General features: G+C 36.1%; 1 protein-coding gene across 3 annotated transcripts in view; it reads left to right on the forward strand.

The window, feature by feature from the left end:
* nrg3a (neuregulin 3a) overlaps window positions 1-14,516 on the forward strand; it is a 290,770-nt gene that overhangs the window by 187,541 nt on the left and 88,713 nt on the right. For all 3 annotated transcript variants that reach the window (XM_039671850.2, XM_089116954.1, XM_039671849.2), the window contains one exon: window positions 2,935-3,064. In XM_039671850.2, coding sequence (XP_039527784.1) covers window positions 2,935-3,064 — 130 coding nt within the window. The remainder of the gene's footprint in view (window positions 1-2,934; window positions 3,065-14,516) is intronic.

Below are 14,516 nucleotides of genomic sequence, written 5' to 3' on the forward strand. Positions count from 1 at the left end.
TGTAAATGACTGGCCAGAGAAACAAAGTCCTGAGCTTGTCAGCCAACAGAGGGACCACAGGCACTGAGCAGCCTGCTGAACTAATGGCATGGGAGGTAGTCTTCTTTCAATGACAAGAAATCGTCATTGACCTCTGCTTTTAAATATGAAACGGAAGCAGAGAGATGGGTGTGATAGTAAGACAGCCAGAGAGAGAGATTGTCGGTATTGTCTGACATTCCTTGTCAACAAGAAGTGCTCTGTAATGAGGGAATTCAAATCTATGAGGACAAGGCCAGTGGAGCCTAGCTATCCACTATATACATCACATCTATGATAAAACAAATTTTTGTAGCCTCTAAGCCTCTATTGTAAAATGTGTTAAAGCTCCGCCAGAGATTTGACATTTTGCCAGAAATTAGTATTCATAGATAAACAGCTATTTTGTCATATCATAAGCTTTTCATGTACTTGTGGCTCAGCTTTACAAAGCACTGGACTGGAAAGAGACTCGTGGATACTAAGTCCTTACAAAACATTAAAGGGTACATATCTTGCTTTTAAATCTTTCCTTTTTACATATAAGTCATACATTTGTGATCTATATAAAGCGAAACTGCAATGCTTGGGTCTGAATTCCTCATTAATATACTGTAGCTCCACAGGCCCCTTTTCTAACCATTTTCTGATGTCCGTCCGTGAGCAACTCATTTTGGAGCGGCCTCTTTAAATAAAAAGGATGTGTCATATATATATTATTTTTTTGTGGTTCAGTTCTAATGTGACATTAAGTAATTTTATTTAAAGGGATACGGTGAGTAGTGAGTAAATGGTTGCAATTTTTGGACGAACCATCCCTTAAAGCCATCATTTCAGTGAGACACATAAATCGTCAGATAACTCTGAGTGTTGTCCGCACTGTCTGTCCCCTGTGTGTGCTGCTTCTGAACTAATCGATTCTCTGTGACCTTCACTGTATGTCAAGCCGCCAGGCACTCTGGGGGAATGTCACATCTGAGAGACGGCATCAGTGCTTGGCCCTGGGGAACCCCATCCCTTAACACCCCACACCTGCCTCGGTCCACGGAAACAAACTAAGACAGAGGGGATGTCAGGGTCTGAGTAGATTTCCAATCTCTTAGACACTTGGCCCTATCTCACCTCCTGACAGAGGAAACTGACAGTCTGGAGGAAACCAGCCCCTGTGAATCTCCAGGAAGGGACTCAGTAATGAGGCTGATGGGCTACTAAGCTGTTATCAATATCATCAGTGTTCTGAAGGATGACTAATAGAGATCTTGTCCACTGCTCAACCCTTTTTTGCTTTGAACACAAAGCACAAGCGCTTTGCATTGATTTCGAGAGCAGTTTGTCAAAAGGTCTGGCAATGCACCCAGATGCAATTACTGGAAAATGAATTGAGTTTTTTTTTTATTAAAAACATTTATAGTTTTATTTATTAAGGTTTTAAGATCCTCCTCTGGGGCGGTCTATCACCTGGCACCCTGAACGCATGCCAAATTAGCCTCAGAAGACCTGGTGAATATGAATGAGCATGAATACATAATCACCCACAGCTGAAATTTAAACAAAGTTATTAGTGACTATAAAAAGTAACATTGATTTGTTAATAATTGCATATGTAATGGAGAAGTAGCTTGTTGCATTTGTGTAATAATAAACACACAAGGTTTTAGAATATGAACACATGAACACACAAGGTTTTAGAATATTTCAGGGTGATACCATTTATCATTTGGACAAAAGGCTACTTTAGACAAATTGAGATGTTTACCGTGTCTATGCGGTGCATGACTTGTGCCAGGGCTAGCATTGCTAAGTAGCTTGCATTAACTTTTACTAGTGATTTTAAATGGATTTCTCCAAATAGCGTGACAAACTTTACCTGTCTAGTAGAATCGTCGCGACTGCGGCATCAGTGAGAAGCCCAACCTGTGCTTTTAGCGCACGCCAGCGTGTGATATTCACCCAAAATCTCTCTGGTCTTGTTTCTATATTCTGTGGCCTTTCTCTTCTTATCATACACTTCGTATACATTTTTTCTCTTTCGACCCTCAGCCATTTTCAAAGGAATGGCTGAAACCGCAACTCCGACATAATACACCTGAAAGTGAAAACTACATAGGGATGAGCACGACGGCCTTACGTAAACATATCACCAGAATGATTGACACTTAGGTGGACCAATAGTATAGACTACCCACCCGGAAAAAGAAAATCCTCCGCTATACCTTTAATATTGATGTCAGTCAAAGTATCTCAGGCATTTTATCAGTTATGTTTACAGATTTTCAGCAGGTACGCTTGCACACGTTGTGAGGACTGTAATAAGTGCAAGGTTACCTTATTATGTTGGCTTTAGCAAAGTGAACTTGGCATCATTAATCACAATGAAGTCTTTTCCCAAATAGTAGACTCCTGTATTAATTCTAAGAAGCCAGAGAGAGTGATTACTTCATTGTTCTCATCTATCATCCTTCAGTAATACATCCGGAGCAAACCAAATTCATGCACACTGTACAACAGGCCCCTCCCTGTCAGTTACAACTGCATAGTAACAAGGAGAAATGTGGTTGCTTGTTTCAGAAAGGCATTATCTGGTGGTTATGTGGTAATCTTTGATATCACTTATTTTGGGCCATCTGAGGAAATGTCTTAGATTATAAAGTATTGTAGAAGGGGAGGTGTTGAAAGCTATTGATTGGATAATGGTCATGAAATACTCTACCAAAAGACTTCAGAGCCTCATGTACTACTTCTTGGCAATGCTTAAAATGGTGTAATCTGAAAAGAAAGCTGATAGATTGTGTTAACTTTGGATAAATAATAATCATTTAAAAAATGCTCTCCTAACCTTTTACTCACCTAGCTGACATATTTGTACTCTTAATCTGTTACATGATCCAATTTTCTTGTTTCCTCTTTATCCTTCAGCATCACCAACTCTTCCGCCTTTGAAATCGGAGCATTTCAAACCATGTCAGGAGAAAGACCTGGCCTATTGCCTGAATGACGGGGAGTGCTTTGTCATCGAGACCCTGAGCGGCCCACACAAACATTGCAGGTATGACTGCACTTTCTGTTTATGCTTTTGGAGAGAAAGTTTCGGTCTACCGTTCGCTCAAGAAATAAATGCAATCACTATGGATGGGAGGCTCTATACGGTTTCAGAACGATGATTCCATATTCCATTTTCGGAGAGAATGATCCTTCTGTAAATATCTGCCAGTAAATCTCTCTCTCTCTTCCTCCCCCTCTCTCTCTCTCTCTCCTCTTCCACATCGTTTTTTCTATACTCTTGTGTCTTATTGGCCTCCTCTCTGGGACTCTCGCTGTTCCATGAAGCTCTTAGTCATGCTAACGATGACAGCTTTGTCATAGCCTGAGAGCTGTCTAAGGTCCCTTCTCTGCTAATTAAAAGTGGCACTTTGCAGAAGTTCATTAGAGGCTTGTTTTAGATCTGTAGGCTTTTTTTTTTTTTTCCAAGGTTGAAAATAGGATTCACAAAATGGAGGCAGAGCATTTCTGACACTGATGTGTTCACCTTTTGTACGAAGCATGAGCACAATTTCAAATAACATTTCCTGGATGTGAGGGTTCACTGCCGTAGGTTTTGCATGAGCAGTCTTTTTTTTCTCATTTGCCTAATGGGACACGAAGAAATTACATGTTTGGAACTGAAGAGCCAAGGAGGAGCAGAAGCCAAGTGTCCTCATTTTAATCAGTGATAATAGGTGTTGTTTTAGGTGGCCCATTTATTTGACTGAAGCTAAGCTAGTTCAAATGTTCTGGCTTTGATTAATTCCCAGAACACTTTTCCCTCCCAACTTAAAGCCAAGGACATCCATGCATCTGTCTGTTCCTCAAAGCAAGGTTTTGATGCTCTCAAAGGATCAATTCACTGGAGAATGTGGATTCTATTGAAAGAATAAAGCTACTAAATTTATTTTCATTGCAGCAGTTTTCATGGCATTTAAATCATCCACAAAAAGCTATACAGTATAGTTTGTGCTGAATGCCACTCTTTGTTGATATTTTCAGTAGTTTGCATGCATTGCATGTTTTATGGTTAGAGTTCTGTATATGGGCCTGAATCTGGAAGTTACAAGCACTGGGTTGTGCTATAAGATGTTTGGATTCTATATGAATAGTATTGAAGCTATGTGCTACAGATGTTTTTTGAGATACCTGCAGTTATAACGCTGTTTCTTGGCCGCCTTTAATTAATTGTTCTTTATAGTTGAGTCTTTAACAGTCTGGCAGTGTCTTTTTTTTTTCTTTTTTTATATTAAAATTGGATGTGCAGGGCTGCATCAGGAATCCAATTTCTGTAACCGATAATGCAATTTACATTGGATGGTTACATTGCATTTTACATTTACTGGCTATCATTGAGCACAAAGCATTATGCTTGAAGTAGGCAACCAGTCACTTTCACTCACTAATTTGCTGAAGTGATATCAGTGTGAGGGTACCAGCATGCTCAAAGATCTAAAAGCTAAGCTAAGTGTAATGTGTGCTCCAACCATAGACTGTAAAAAATATGGACAAAGTGTCTGTGATGTCACCCATAGACTCTCTGAAGAATGGGTTTTAGGCTGTTTATGGGGGGTATGGGCGGCGCCATACTTGAAAATTTTGGAAAATACAAAATACAAAAGTTTCAAAAAGGATACAGAGGTGGTATTATGTGTTGTGTCAGATCATGGCCGAGATGTCAAATTCACTCGGCGCAGCCCGTTATCAGCTGTCAATCAAAGTTAACCGCCCTTATTTGTCATACGTTTAAATATGATCTAAACTAACGAGTTAGAAAAAAATTCACCCCCCTCACAGTTGTCAGGCACGCGGAACAAATTGAAGATTACAATAAAAGCCCATGGGACCAAACTGTAAACATATGAATTTATGCTGTGAAAACGGACATAATAACATGACGTCTATGGATATTTGCTCCCTTTTCAATCAAACCATATTTTATCTTTATTTATTAATTTATGTTTATTACCATAATAAATTAATATTGCAACGATTTGGACAAAAATGTGGTATAAATTTGGAAGCTAAATTTTGTGTATTGGGTGTAATAGAATATGCTTTAATATTGAAAAATATATTTTTTTTTCACATGTTGTACATTATTGTAGCTCCTGCCCAGTCTTGCTAAAAACCTGTCGATTTCTACAAAGCCCGCCCTTCTGAAATATTTATTTAGCCTACCTAAACAACATAGACGAAACAGGAGTGTTTGGGGTTGACCAGAGTTTAGTAGACAGATGGAATGAGAGAGAGAGAGAGAGACACAACTGTTTTAAAATCGGGACAAGGTGACAACCGGGAGATGCTTCTCACTATGAAGCTAACAACTGATTAAAATAACTGTGTTTGTGCATGTTTGATGCAAGATACATGGCAGGTAAACAATCCTGTTTCCTTTGCTGCACCGAGTAAAACAACCCCTTTGTGACTGTTGACCTAGATTCGTAGAGTGTGTGGATTCTATGTTGAGCTGCCTCATCTGGTCTATAAACACAATATAGAGGAGGATGTTAGGGCTTACAGCAATGTGATTACTAGTGTGTGTGGTTGTGCTGTGCATCATAACCCAGGAATCCACCCATCCATGTTTTAGCAGTTGCTGGAGAACCCCATACGTTTCAAACCCATAAGACTTTAGTTCATCTTCGGATAACAAATGGAGAACTTTTTGATGAATTCTGAGAGCTTTCTGTCCCTATATATAATATATGTCATGGTGTGATTCAGTGGTGCAAAAAGTCTATGCGCTATATGCGGTGCATAGGGGCGCAACACCATGGGGGACGCCAAAGCGATGGTAATTTTTTTTATTTTTTTTTTTATAAAAATTTTATTTAAAAAAAATATATGTTATGTTAAGTGTTATTATACTTAAACCTATGCATAAGTTATCCCTAAAATCAGAGGGAAATTATTGGTGAACAACACTGATATAGAAGCACCTAACCCATGGCTGTAGGCCTATAATTGACATAAAGCTGTAAACTCTCCCTCAAATCTGATTAGTTCAACAAATGTTGATCCAGGATCATGTTGTACTTGGTGAAATCACATTCAACAGCCATATTGCACCCCTGCCTGTGTGATATGGCAAATATAAGTAACATACAGGAAGTGAAAACTCAAATTTTATTTTTCATATCAGGTTTCAATTTCTGTATTTCCTTTTTTTATATTATCACATAGTTATTTTATGGATTATTATCAGTATTAGACGTAACCTATATTTTTTTAAATTTAAAATTATTAATTTATTTAATTTCTTGTACATGATATTTGTTGCCTTCTAAATTACACTGCCCACTTCTCTCTGTGTATCAAATTCAGCTTGTGGTCCCTCCCAGAGAATTCATGGGAGCAGAAAACCATGCTGTCTGCATCTGAATTGTTTCTATTGTCTCCGTTTCTTTTTCTGTGGGAATAGTCTCTTTATGATTCACTGTCTTGTCTTTCTACTGCCTCTTGGAAAATCATAAAAAAGCCTCCTCGCCTGGGCTTTTTGTAGTATAATGTAAAATTTACTGTAAAAAAATATAGCAGCTGCATGTGGCTGCAACAAATGGTAGTTAGTAACATTCTAGGTTTCATCATCATTTTATTAGAGGATAACCCCTTGAGATGGAACATCTCATTTTCGAGGGGGTCCTCAAGACTTACACATACTACACACATACTAAAGCTCTTCCACACAACCAACCTTCCAAACCTGTTCCACCTCTGTCCAAAGCGTATCACATAAACAATATAGTATGACATTAAGATATTACAGGAGAAAACCACAATTGACGAAACCACAAAAACAAACAAACATAGCCTACATATACAAAATACATACCTATATACACACAATTGGTTTTTATGTTTCATTATTTTATTATTTATAGTATATTTATTTTTTAAGTTTACATATTTCCCTTAAATTTACAGAAATAAAACTATTTTATTAACTGATATTATGCAAATACACCAACCTATTAAAGTATTAATATCTGTGTTGTACCATTATTCACTGACAACCACCAAACTCGGAAGTGATGAGTCACATGATGAATCAAAGCTCATCACAAGCAGAGCTGATAAATACTTATATATAGAAGGTGTGCACAGTTTAATTCACAAATACTAAACACCATCAAGGTAACACACTAAGATAAAGCAATAAACAATAATTGAACAACATTTGATGTTTTTTAATCCTATTGTACTTACTTTTTCATATCAGTTTCTCTTATTAATTAATTCTAAGAAAATGCATCGAGTTTAAAGTGTCACACAGTGCAATTGTGGTAATGTCAGTTTACGTTATTTAACTGAAATACAATGACTTGTTCTTTTTCACTTCCAAAAACTGTAAATGTAAAAATATTTTACAGTAAAATTACATAAAATGTTGCACAAACTTAAAATAATTTAATCAATGTATTTGTTTACTTATACAATTATTATTATTGTAAATTATTGTAAATTATACAATGACTTGTTCTTTTTCTCTTCCAAAAACTGTAAATGTAAAAATATTTTACTGTAAAATTACATAAAATGTAACACAAACTTAAAATAATGTAATAAATGTATTTGTTTACTTAGACAATTATTTTCATCATTTCATCATTGCATCTTCTGTGGTCAAAACTGACTGTATCCACACAAGCAAGCATGCATCTGATAGGTTGCGTCCAGAATCGCTCTACATTACTGCCGTTCTCAACAATGTACCTTTGTAAAAGTGGGGTTTATTTTATTTAAGATTCAAAAACACACCACAAGTGAGATTTTGTTTTTAATGTTGAGAAGTATAAACAGAAAAGAACTATAGGAGGTGTTAAATAAAAGAAAATCTGTGAATCAGCCAAGCTGGCACTTTCAAAGCATTACTAAGTCACTGCTTGCTTATCCTATCCTGGAGGCCTGCATTAGATTTCTCCTCCGCTGCTGGGTAGTGTGTAAGATCTTGACTCTTGTTAGTGTTGAGAAGGTAAGCCTCAACTGCCACAACAACACTGCACCAATCCCATCTGTCAGTGTGCTGCCACATGGGGCTGGGACACGGGTTGAGACCTCACCAAAGCCCCCTGCCAATATCACTGCTGCTGAAGGGCCATGTGTACACTGTTAACGGCCTCTGGTCTGAGAGTACTGGGGGTTAGGGGTGCAAGATCGTGCGATTAATTTCAATAGGCTGTGGTGTTGTACGGTTTTAAATTGGATGTGAATTTTGTGGTTACAGCTCATAGCCTGAAGCTATGATGCAAATGTAGGGAGCATTTGCAATGGGTTTTTGTCAGGGGAGGGATTATGAATGCATGCAAAGCAGATTTATTGCCAAATATGCAGACAAACATTGTCTCGTGAATAGGCAAAGAGAGAGAGAGAACCCGAAATGGATGTATTATTGAGTATGCTTGTGATACTGATTTTATTGTTAAAACATTACAACTCATCAAATGAAACAAAATGCCTGCCGCTGAAGGTGTGGAATCAATGAGAGTAAAATTCACAAAGATAGAAGCCATTTTCTTGTCTCTATCTTTCAATTTACAATCCATTGATCCGGAACAATGAGAGTTGGCACTCCCTAGACGTTATAAACTGCTTTTCTCTAGTCTTTGGTCCAGTTCACCAACAACTAGCCCATTTTTTTCCAGATCGAAGAACATTACATATGATAAAGTATAATTCTTAACTTGTTAATCAGCACTGAAAATGGGTCTGATAGGGATGAACAGCAGGAGCCATATATAGTACTTTCGGCAAGGATGCATTAAAGTGGTCAAGTCTCGCAGTAAAGAAGTGAATAATGTTACAAAATATTTATATTTCACATGAATGCTGTTTTAACTTTAAATTCATCAAAGAATATTGAATGTATTACAGTTTGTAGTTTTATCACTCTTACTCTTATTGATAGAGTAATAAGAAAATAAATCTTGAGCACTGAGTCAGCGTATTAGAATAATTTCTTAAAGATCATGTGACACTGAAGACTGGAGTAATGATGCTGAAAATTGAGCTTTACCATCACAGGAATAAATTACATTTTAAAATTTTAAACTAAAAAAATAAATAAATATTTTAAATTGTAAAAAAATATTTCACAATACTACTGCAGCTTTTGTGGCAATAAGAGACTTCGAAAACATTTCATAAAAATCTTATCGACCCTGTGTGTTTGTGTGTGTGCAGGTTTATATTATATTGTGGGGACCAATCCCCACAAGGAAAGTACACCTTTGTGGGGTACACAAGTGAGCATTCCCCACAAGGGAAATGGGTTAATAAACATACTGAATTATATATATTTTCTGAAAATGTAAAAATGCAAAAAAAAAAAAAAAAAACTGTGTTTAGGGTAGGTTTAGGGGTAGGGTTAGTATAAGGAGACAGAATATACAGTTTAAAACAGCACATTATAAAAACCATTACGTCTATGGAGAGTCCCCAAAGATAGTGAACCAGATGTGTGTGTATGGTGTTGATGTACAACATGAAGGCTACAGTATGTGGACTGTGACGATTACCCATTGAACTGACCATTAAAAACGTTTGTCAAGCTCACAGCCCTGTAACCTCAGCAGATGTTTTGCACTGCTTTCCTCTGCTAAATATTCAAATCTGTTTGATACACATACGATTTCCCTTTGAAGATTCTTCCACTTTGGATGAACCAAGATGTTTCATGTGCCAAATCTGAGGCAGAGAAAATCCCCCCTCTTATCAGGCCCGACACGACCTTCCGATGCTGAACGAAGCACAACAGTGGGTTTCCATGTGATGCTCATCCACCCATATAATGGAATAAGATAGAAATGATGTGATATCTGCCAAGGTAAAACTTATAACTGTGTGTAGGAAAAAAAGAGTTTCTTTCACTCCACTTCAGAGCACCTCATCTATGAGCAGCTATCCTGGGACTCAATGTGATGCTCTAGCAAGTCAGATTAGAGGGATAAAAAGGAAAAGAGTGTTAGAGAGATCTGCTGTGAAGTGCAAAAGAAAGTAAAATAAATCTGAATTTGTTTCTAGCACATTTTATTGGCAATGTTACTTTCCACGACTGGATAAATGATAAATGGCATATCTGAACAAGCAGTGACCTGCTATTATGCAATGAAATGGATAGTTCTACAGTTCCAACTGTTCTTTATATCTTGATATAGTTACTTACCTGTTCACCATGACCAAAACCATTTTTACATAGCAACATCCTGTTATGTTGGGGATTATATCATATAAGCATTTTTATCAATCTATTGGGAAACCGTGTATCTAAGGTCATGTATTTTCCAGAAATTTTATTACTTTTTGCCTTCACTAGATCATTTTTAATATTCATGAAGTGTGATTTTTTTTTTTTTTTTTTTTTGTAATTGATGAAGTTATTTATTATGCTCATAAAAGTTGCATGCTGTAGCATAGAGCTGCACGATTAATTGTTAAAAGACTGTGATCTCAATTCAAACAGCCAAGTGACCTTTTTTCCTAAATGACAGTGATTTGTCTGTGTCAATGTCTATTAAACCTTTGACAAGTATCACAATAAACATTCAAATCTGCGTTCATGCTGCCGCTGACCCAAAGAGAGCCGGTTTCATATATTAGGGCTGGATCTGAATATTTGAATATTCGTTCGGTGGGTTGGTATTCGATTTGAAAATGTGATACATATATATATATATATATATATATATATATTAGGGGTGGCACGGTACATGAAAAAACAGCCGAACCGTTCGGTTCGCTTGTCTCGGTTCGGAGCGCGTGTGCGTCTCACGGTTCGACGCATGCGCAATGTAACCTCGTGCCCGTATGTGACGTGTGTTTTCTTTTCGCGCGACATAAACTTGTTCGACTTGGACCGGCGCTGCACAGAGCGATCGGTGACTAGCACGAGTCGGCTCCGTATGCATTCATCACTTTTGCGGTATTTGATGTCATTACCGATCGCTCTGTGCAGCGCCGGTTCAAGTTAATAAACAAGCCAGTAAAAGTGGAGTATGGAGCGCTGCAGGTCACGGCACGCGGAGAAATGGCAAGTGGGAGAGATGAGGGAGTTGGAGGACGCGCCAGCGTCGAATAAGTCTATGGTATAAGTCCGGTGTGTGGGAACATTTTGGATTTCATGTTATGATATTTTAATTTAACTACAGTGGCACTTTATGTATAGATAAGAGCTTCAGTCATACGTTTCCAAACCCTGCACTTTAATTTTAAGTGGAAAAAAGTACCCTCACATTTTGGGAATAGAACAGATGCATTGTTGATACTGTTTTTGTGTTGAGGTTGATTTTCAATTTCACTTTATGTTTATGGCCTTTGCTATTGCTATAGCTTAATTATCTATAGGCAATGAGGTTTCATGTATATTGACATTTAAAAGACAGTGTTTTAAGAGTTCCTCTCTTTTTCTTTTAAAAGATAGAATTTTGGTAAGAGCTACAAAAGTTAGCAGTTGATACATGAAAGTTAATTTCTTTGTGTAAATAAGATTTATGTGATAAAAATGCACAAGTTCTTGTAGAGATAGTGATACACATTCTCCTTTTTTTGCCAAATAAACAAAAAGCATGTCAATTTCTTCTCTCTTGCTGTATCTAAATCTCACCTAGCTTTCCTCTGAGATGGTCCCAAAATGTGCTTAAAGTCAAAGAGTCAAATTCAGTTTGTGCATGATTGCATGAATATAATATATATATTTTTTAATACTGTATCCTAAAGTGTGGATAATTAAGCTATATATCACATGCTGAAGTACATTTCTGGAGTGTTAAAGATTAAAAGAAAAAATAACAAGAACCGTACAGAACCGAAAACCGTGACCCTAAAACCGTGATACAAACCGAACCGTGGGTTTTGTGAACCGTGCCACCCCTAATATATATATATATATTTACAGTATATATTTATTTATGTTTATGTTTATTTATGTTACTTATATATATATATATATATATATATATTTTTATATATATAAGTAACATAACATCCCCTATATATATATATATATATATATATATATATATATTTACAGTATATATTTATTTATGTTTATGTTTATTTATGTTACTTATATATATATATATATATATATATATATTTATATATATAAGTAACATAACATCCCCTATATATATATATATATATATATATATATATATATTTATTTATGTTTATGTTTATTTATGTTACTTATATATATATATATATATATATATATATATATATATATATATATATAGGAGACATTTAGATTTTACTGGGATGTCACGTCACAATTTCGTTTTTCTTTATTTAAATTTTGGTTTTGTATATTTAAATTTTGGTTTTCTTTATTTTAATTGGAACATGATGCTGCAATTATGACCATTATGCTTTCTGCATCTAGCTGATAATATAAAAGTGTTTCTGTATCAGAAACAGCGGGGAAACGCGAACAGGTATGGAAATGGAAAAAAAATAAATATTGTTTAGACAGATAGTGAAGAGCTCTTCAGAAGAAGAGACAATAGAAGAAATGAAAAAGTAAGAGATATGGAAAAGAACAGCAGAAAGGGGACATTGTGAAGAGATTTTGAGATCTTTGGTGAGGACATGGGTGTCTGCAAGGGATGTGGAGGGTTGGAAAGACGATGTGTCGAAGATAGGAGTGGATAAGAGATGTTTTGCAAGGATAGAAAGGATGGAAACGAGGCAGTTTAGATGGCAGAGGAGCACTTCTTTTTGAGAGCTCATTTTTTGCTCTTTCAGGTGAGCATCTTCTTAGAGAGGTTTAAATTGTTGGAAATTGAAGGCACTTGCAATTTCAATCACTCGTGCTAGAGGCCGCATGCACACACACTTGAATCAGAATGTAAATTCCGTTTCATAATTCATTTTAAGCACTTGTCGCATGTCAAACCACAGCCTTACTCAACCAAAACAACAAAAAAATCATTAATTTTCAGTGTCAAATGGAAATGCATGAGGATTTGTGAAAGGGGAATCTAAAGCCTAAATGATTTTTTTTTTCATGTTCTCTGCTACAGATGCATTACCTCCAGCAGTTTCTTTCATTCTGTACTGTATGTGGTGTTTAGGTATTTGAGTTTCCCCCACAAACTGTATTTCATGCAGCACTGATAAACTACTGTATCTAGTGGAGCAATACAAAGAGCAAGAGCAGCCTTGTCCTATAAAGCCTTATTCTCAAGGTCTACATTTTCCTTAAGGACAACCAGTTAACAGCAAACACTTATCATGATAAATTTTAGAGACTTTCATAGCTCTGATGTGAAGTGCAATCTATTTTATGCTGATATATTAATCATTCCGTTTTCTTATGCATGTCTTTCAAATGACAGCACAAAGAGAAGGCAGAGAATAAGAGAGAAAAAAAAACATTATGTAGTCAACCTTTGTGCACTTTGTCTCCCAATCTGACAGCTCATTTCACAAGCATACTAGTAATCCAAGCACACCCTAAGGGTTCAGTCATATATATACAGCATCTTAATGAGTAGCATATGAAATTGCATGGAGGCTCAAAAATGAAGGTATGAATTGAAATGCAAAGGAGCCTTTTATTGTTTACTGTTGTCTTTTTTTTAGAAACAGCAATTGCAATCCAATAATTGGCAGTAACTACTGTATTTGAATAACAGAACTAAAGAAACATAACTTGTAACATGCCATTATTTTATTCTTTTTAAAGGAACAATATGTAAGTATTTTTTTAATAAAATATCCAAAAATCAATTGCACGAGGTGATATATTTCCTGTATTTGTGTAGGCTACTTACAATATCCCAAAAGTGTCTGAAGATTTTTTTTTTTTTATTTCATAGAAATTTCAATTTTAAATAAGTACCCGCTGAATGCTGTTTAGTGTGATAGTGTAACGTTAGAAGGAGTGAAGCAGCGCTGCATTACCTCACAAGTTTAATTCGTCTAATAAACTGATCTGTGTGAGTAATCCAGCACTTGCGGGTAGTTCAGTTGAATCAAATGTCCTTATTCCTTTATATCCGTGGGCCTCGCGTGTGATATCTGTCTCTTTAGCAATCGCGACCTGCTTAGATCCATCAGCTTGACAAGGAAGTCCCATCATTCAGCTCATCACTGTCATCAACATACGAAGAGTTCAGATGCAAAAGCCTCTAAATGCCATTTGAAATTTTCTTCTTTAATGATGATTTTTATCAAACTTGCATATTTAAGTTCAGTAATTTCACTTAAATAACAATTAATAGGTAATTATCATTGCCATTTAAGTGAAATCACTGAACTTAAATATACAAGCTTGATAAAAATGATCATTCTAGAAGAAAATTTCAAATGGCACTTAGAGGCTTTTGCATCTGAACTCTTCATACGCCTTTGTTATTGTTGGAAACTGCACCCTCTTGAGGTGAAAAAAAACTTACATATTGTGCCTTTAATATTAATAATCTTTGTCTTTACCTCAATTTGAACAAACTGTTTGAAAAAAAGAGACTTTTCTG

The sequence above is a fragment of the Pimephales promelas genome, chromosome 11 (assembly GCF_988280905.1).
Source record: "Pimephales promelas chromosome 11, fPimPro1.hap1.1, whole genome shotgun sequence".
In the NCBI taxonomy this organism is placed as follows: domain Eukaryota; kingdom Metazoa; phylum Chordata; class Actinopteri; order Cypriniformes; family Leuciscidae; genus Pimephales; species Pimephales promelas.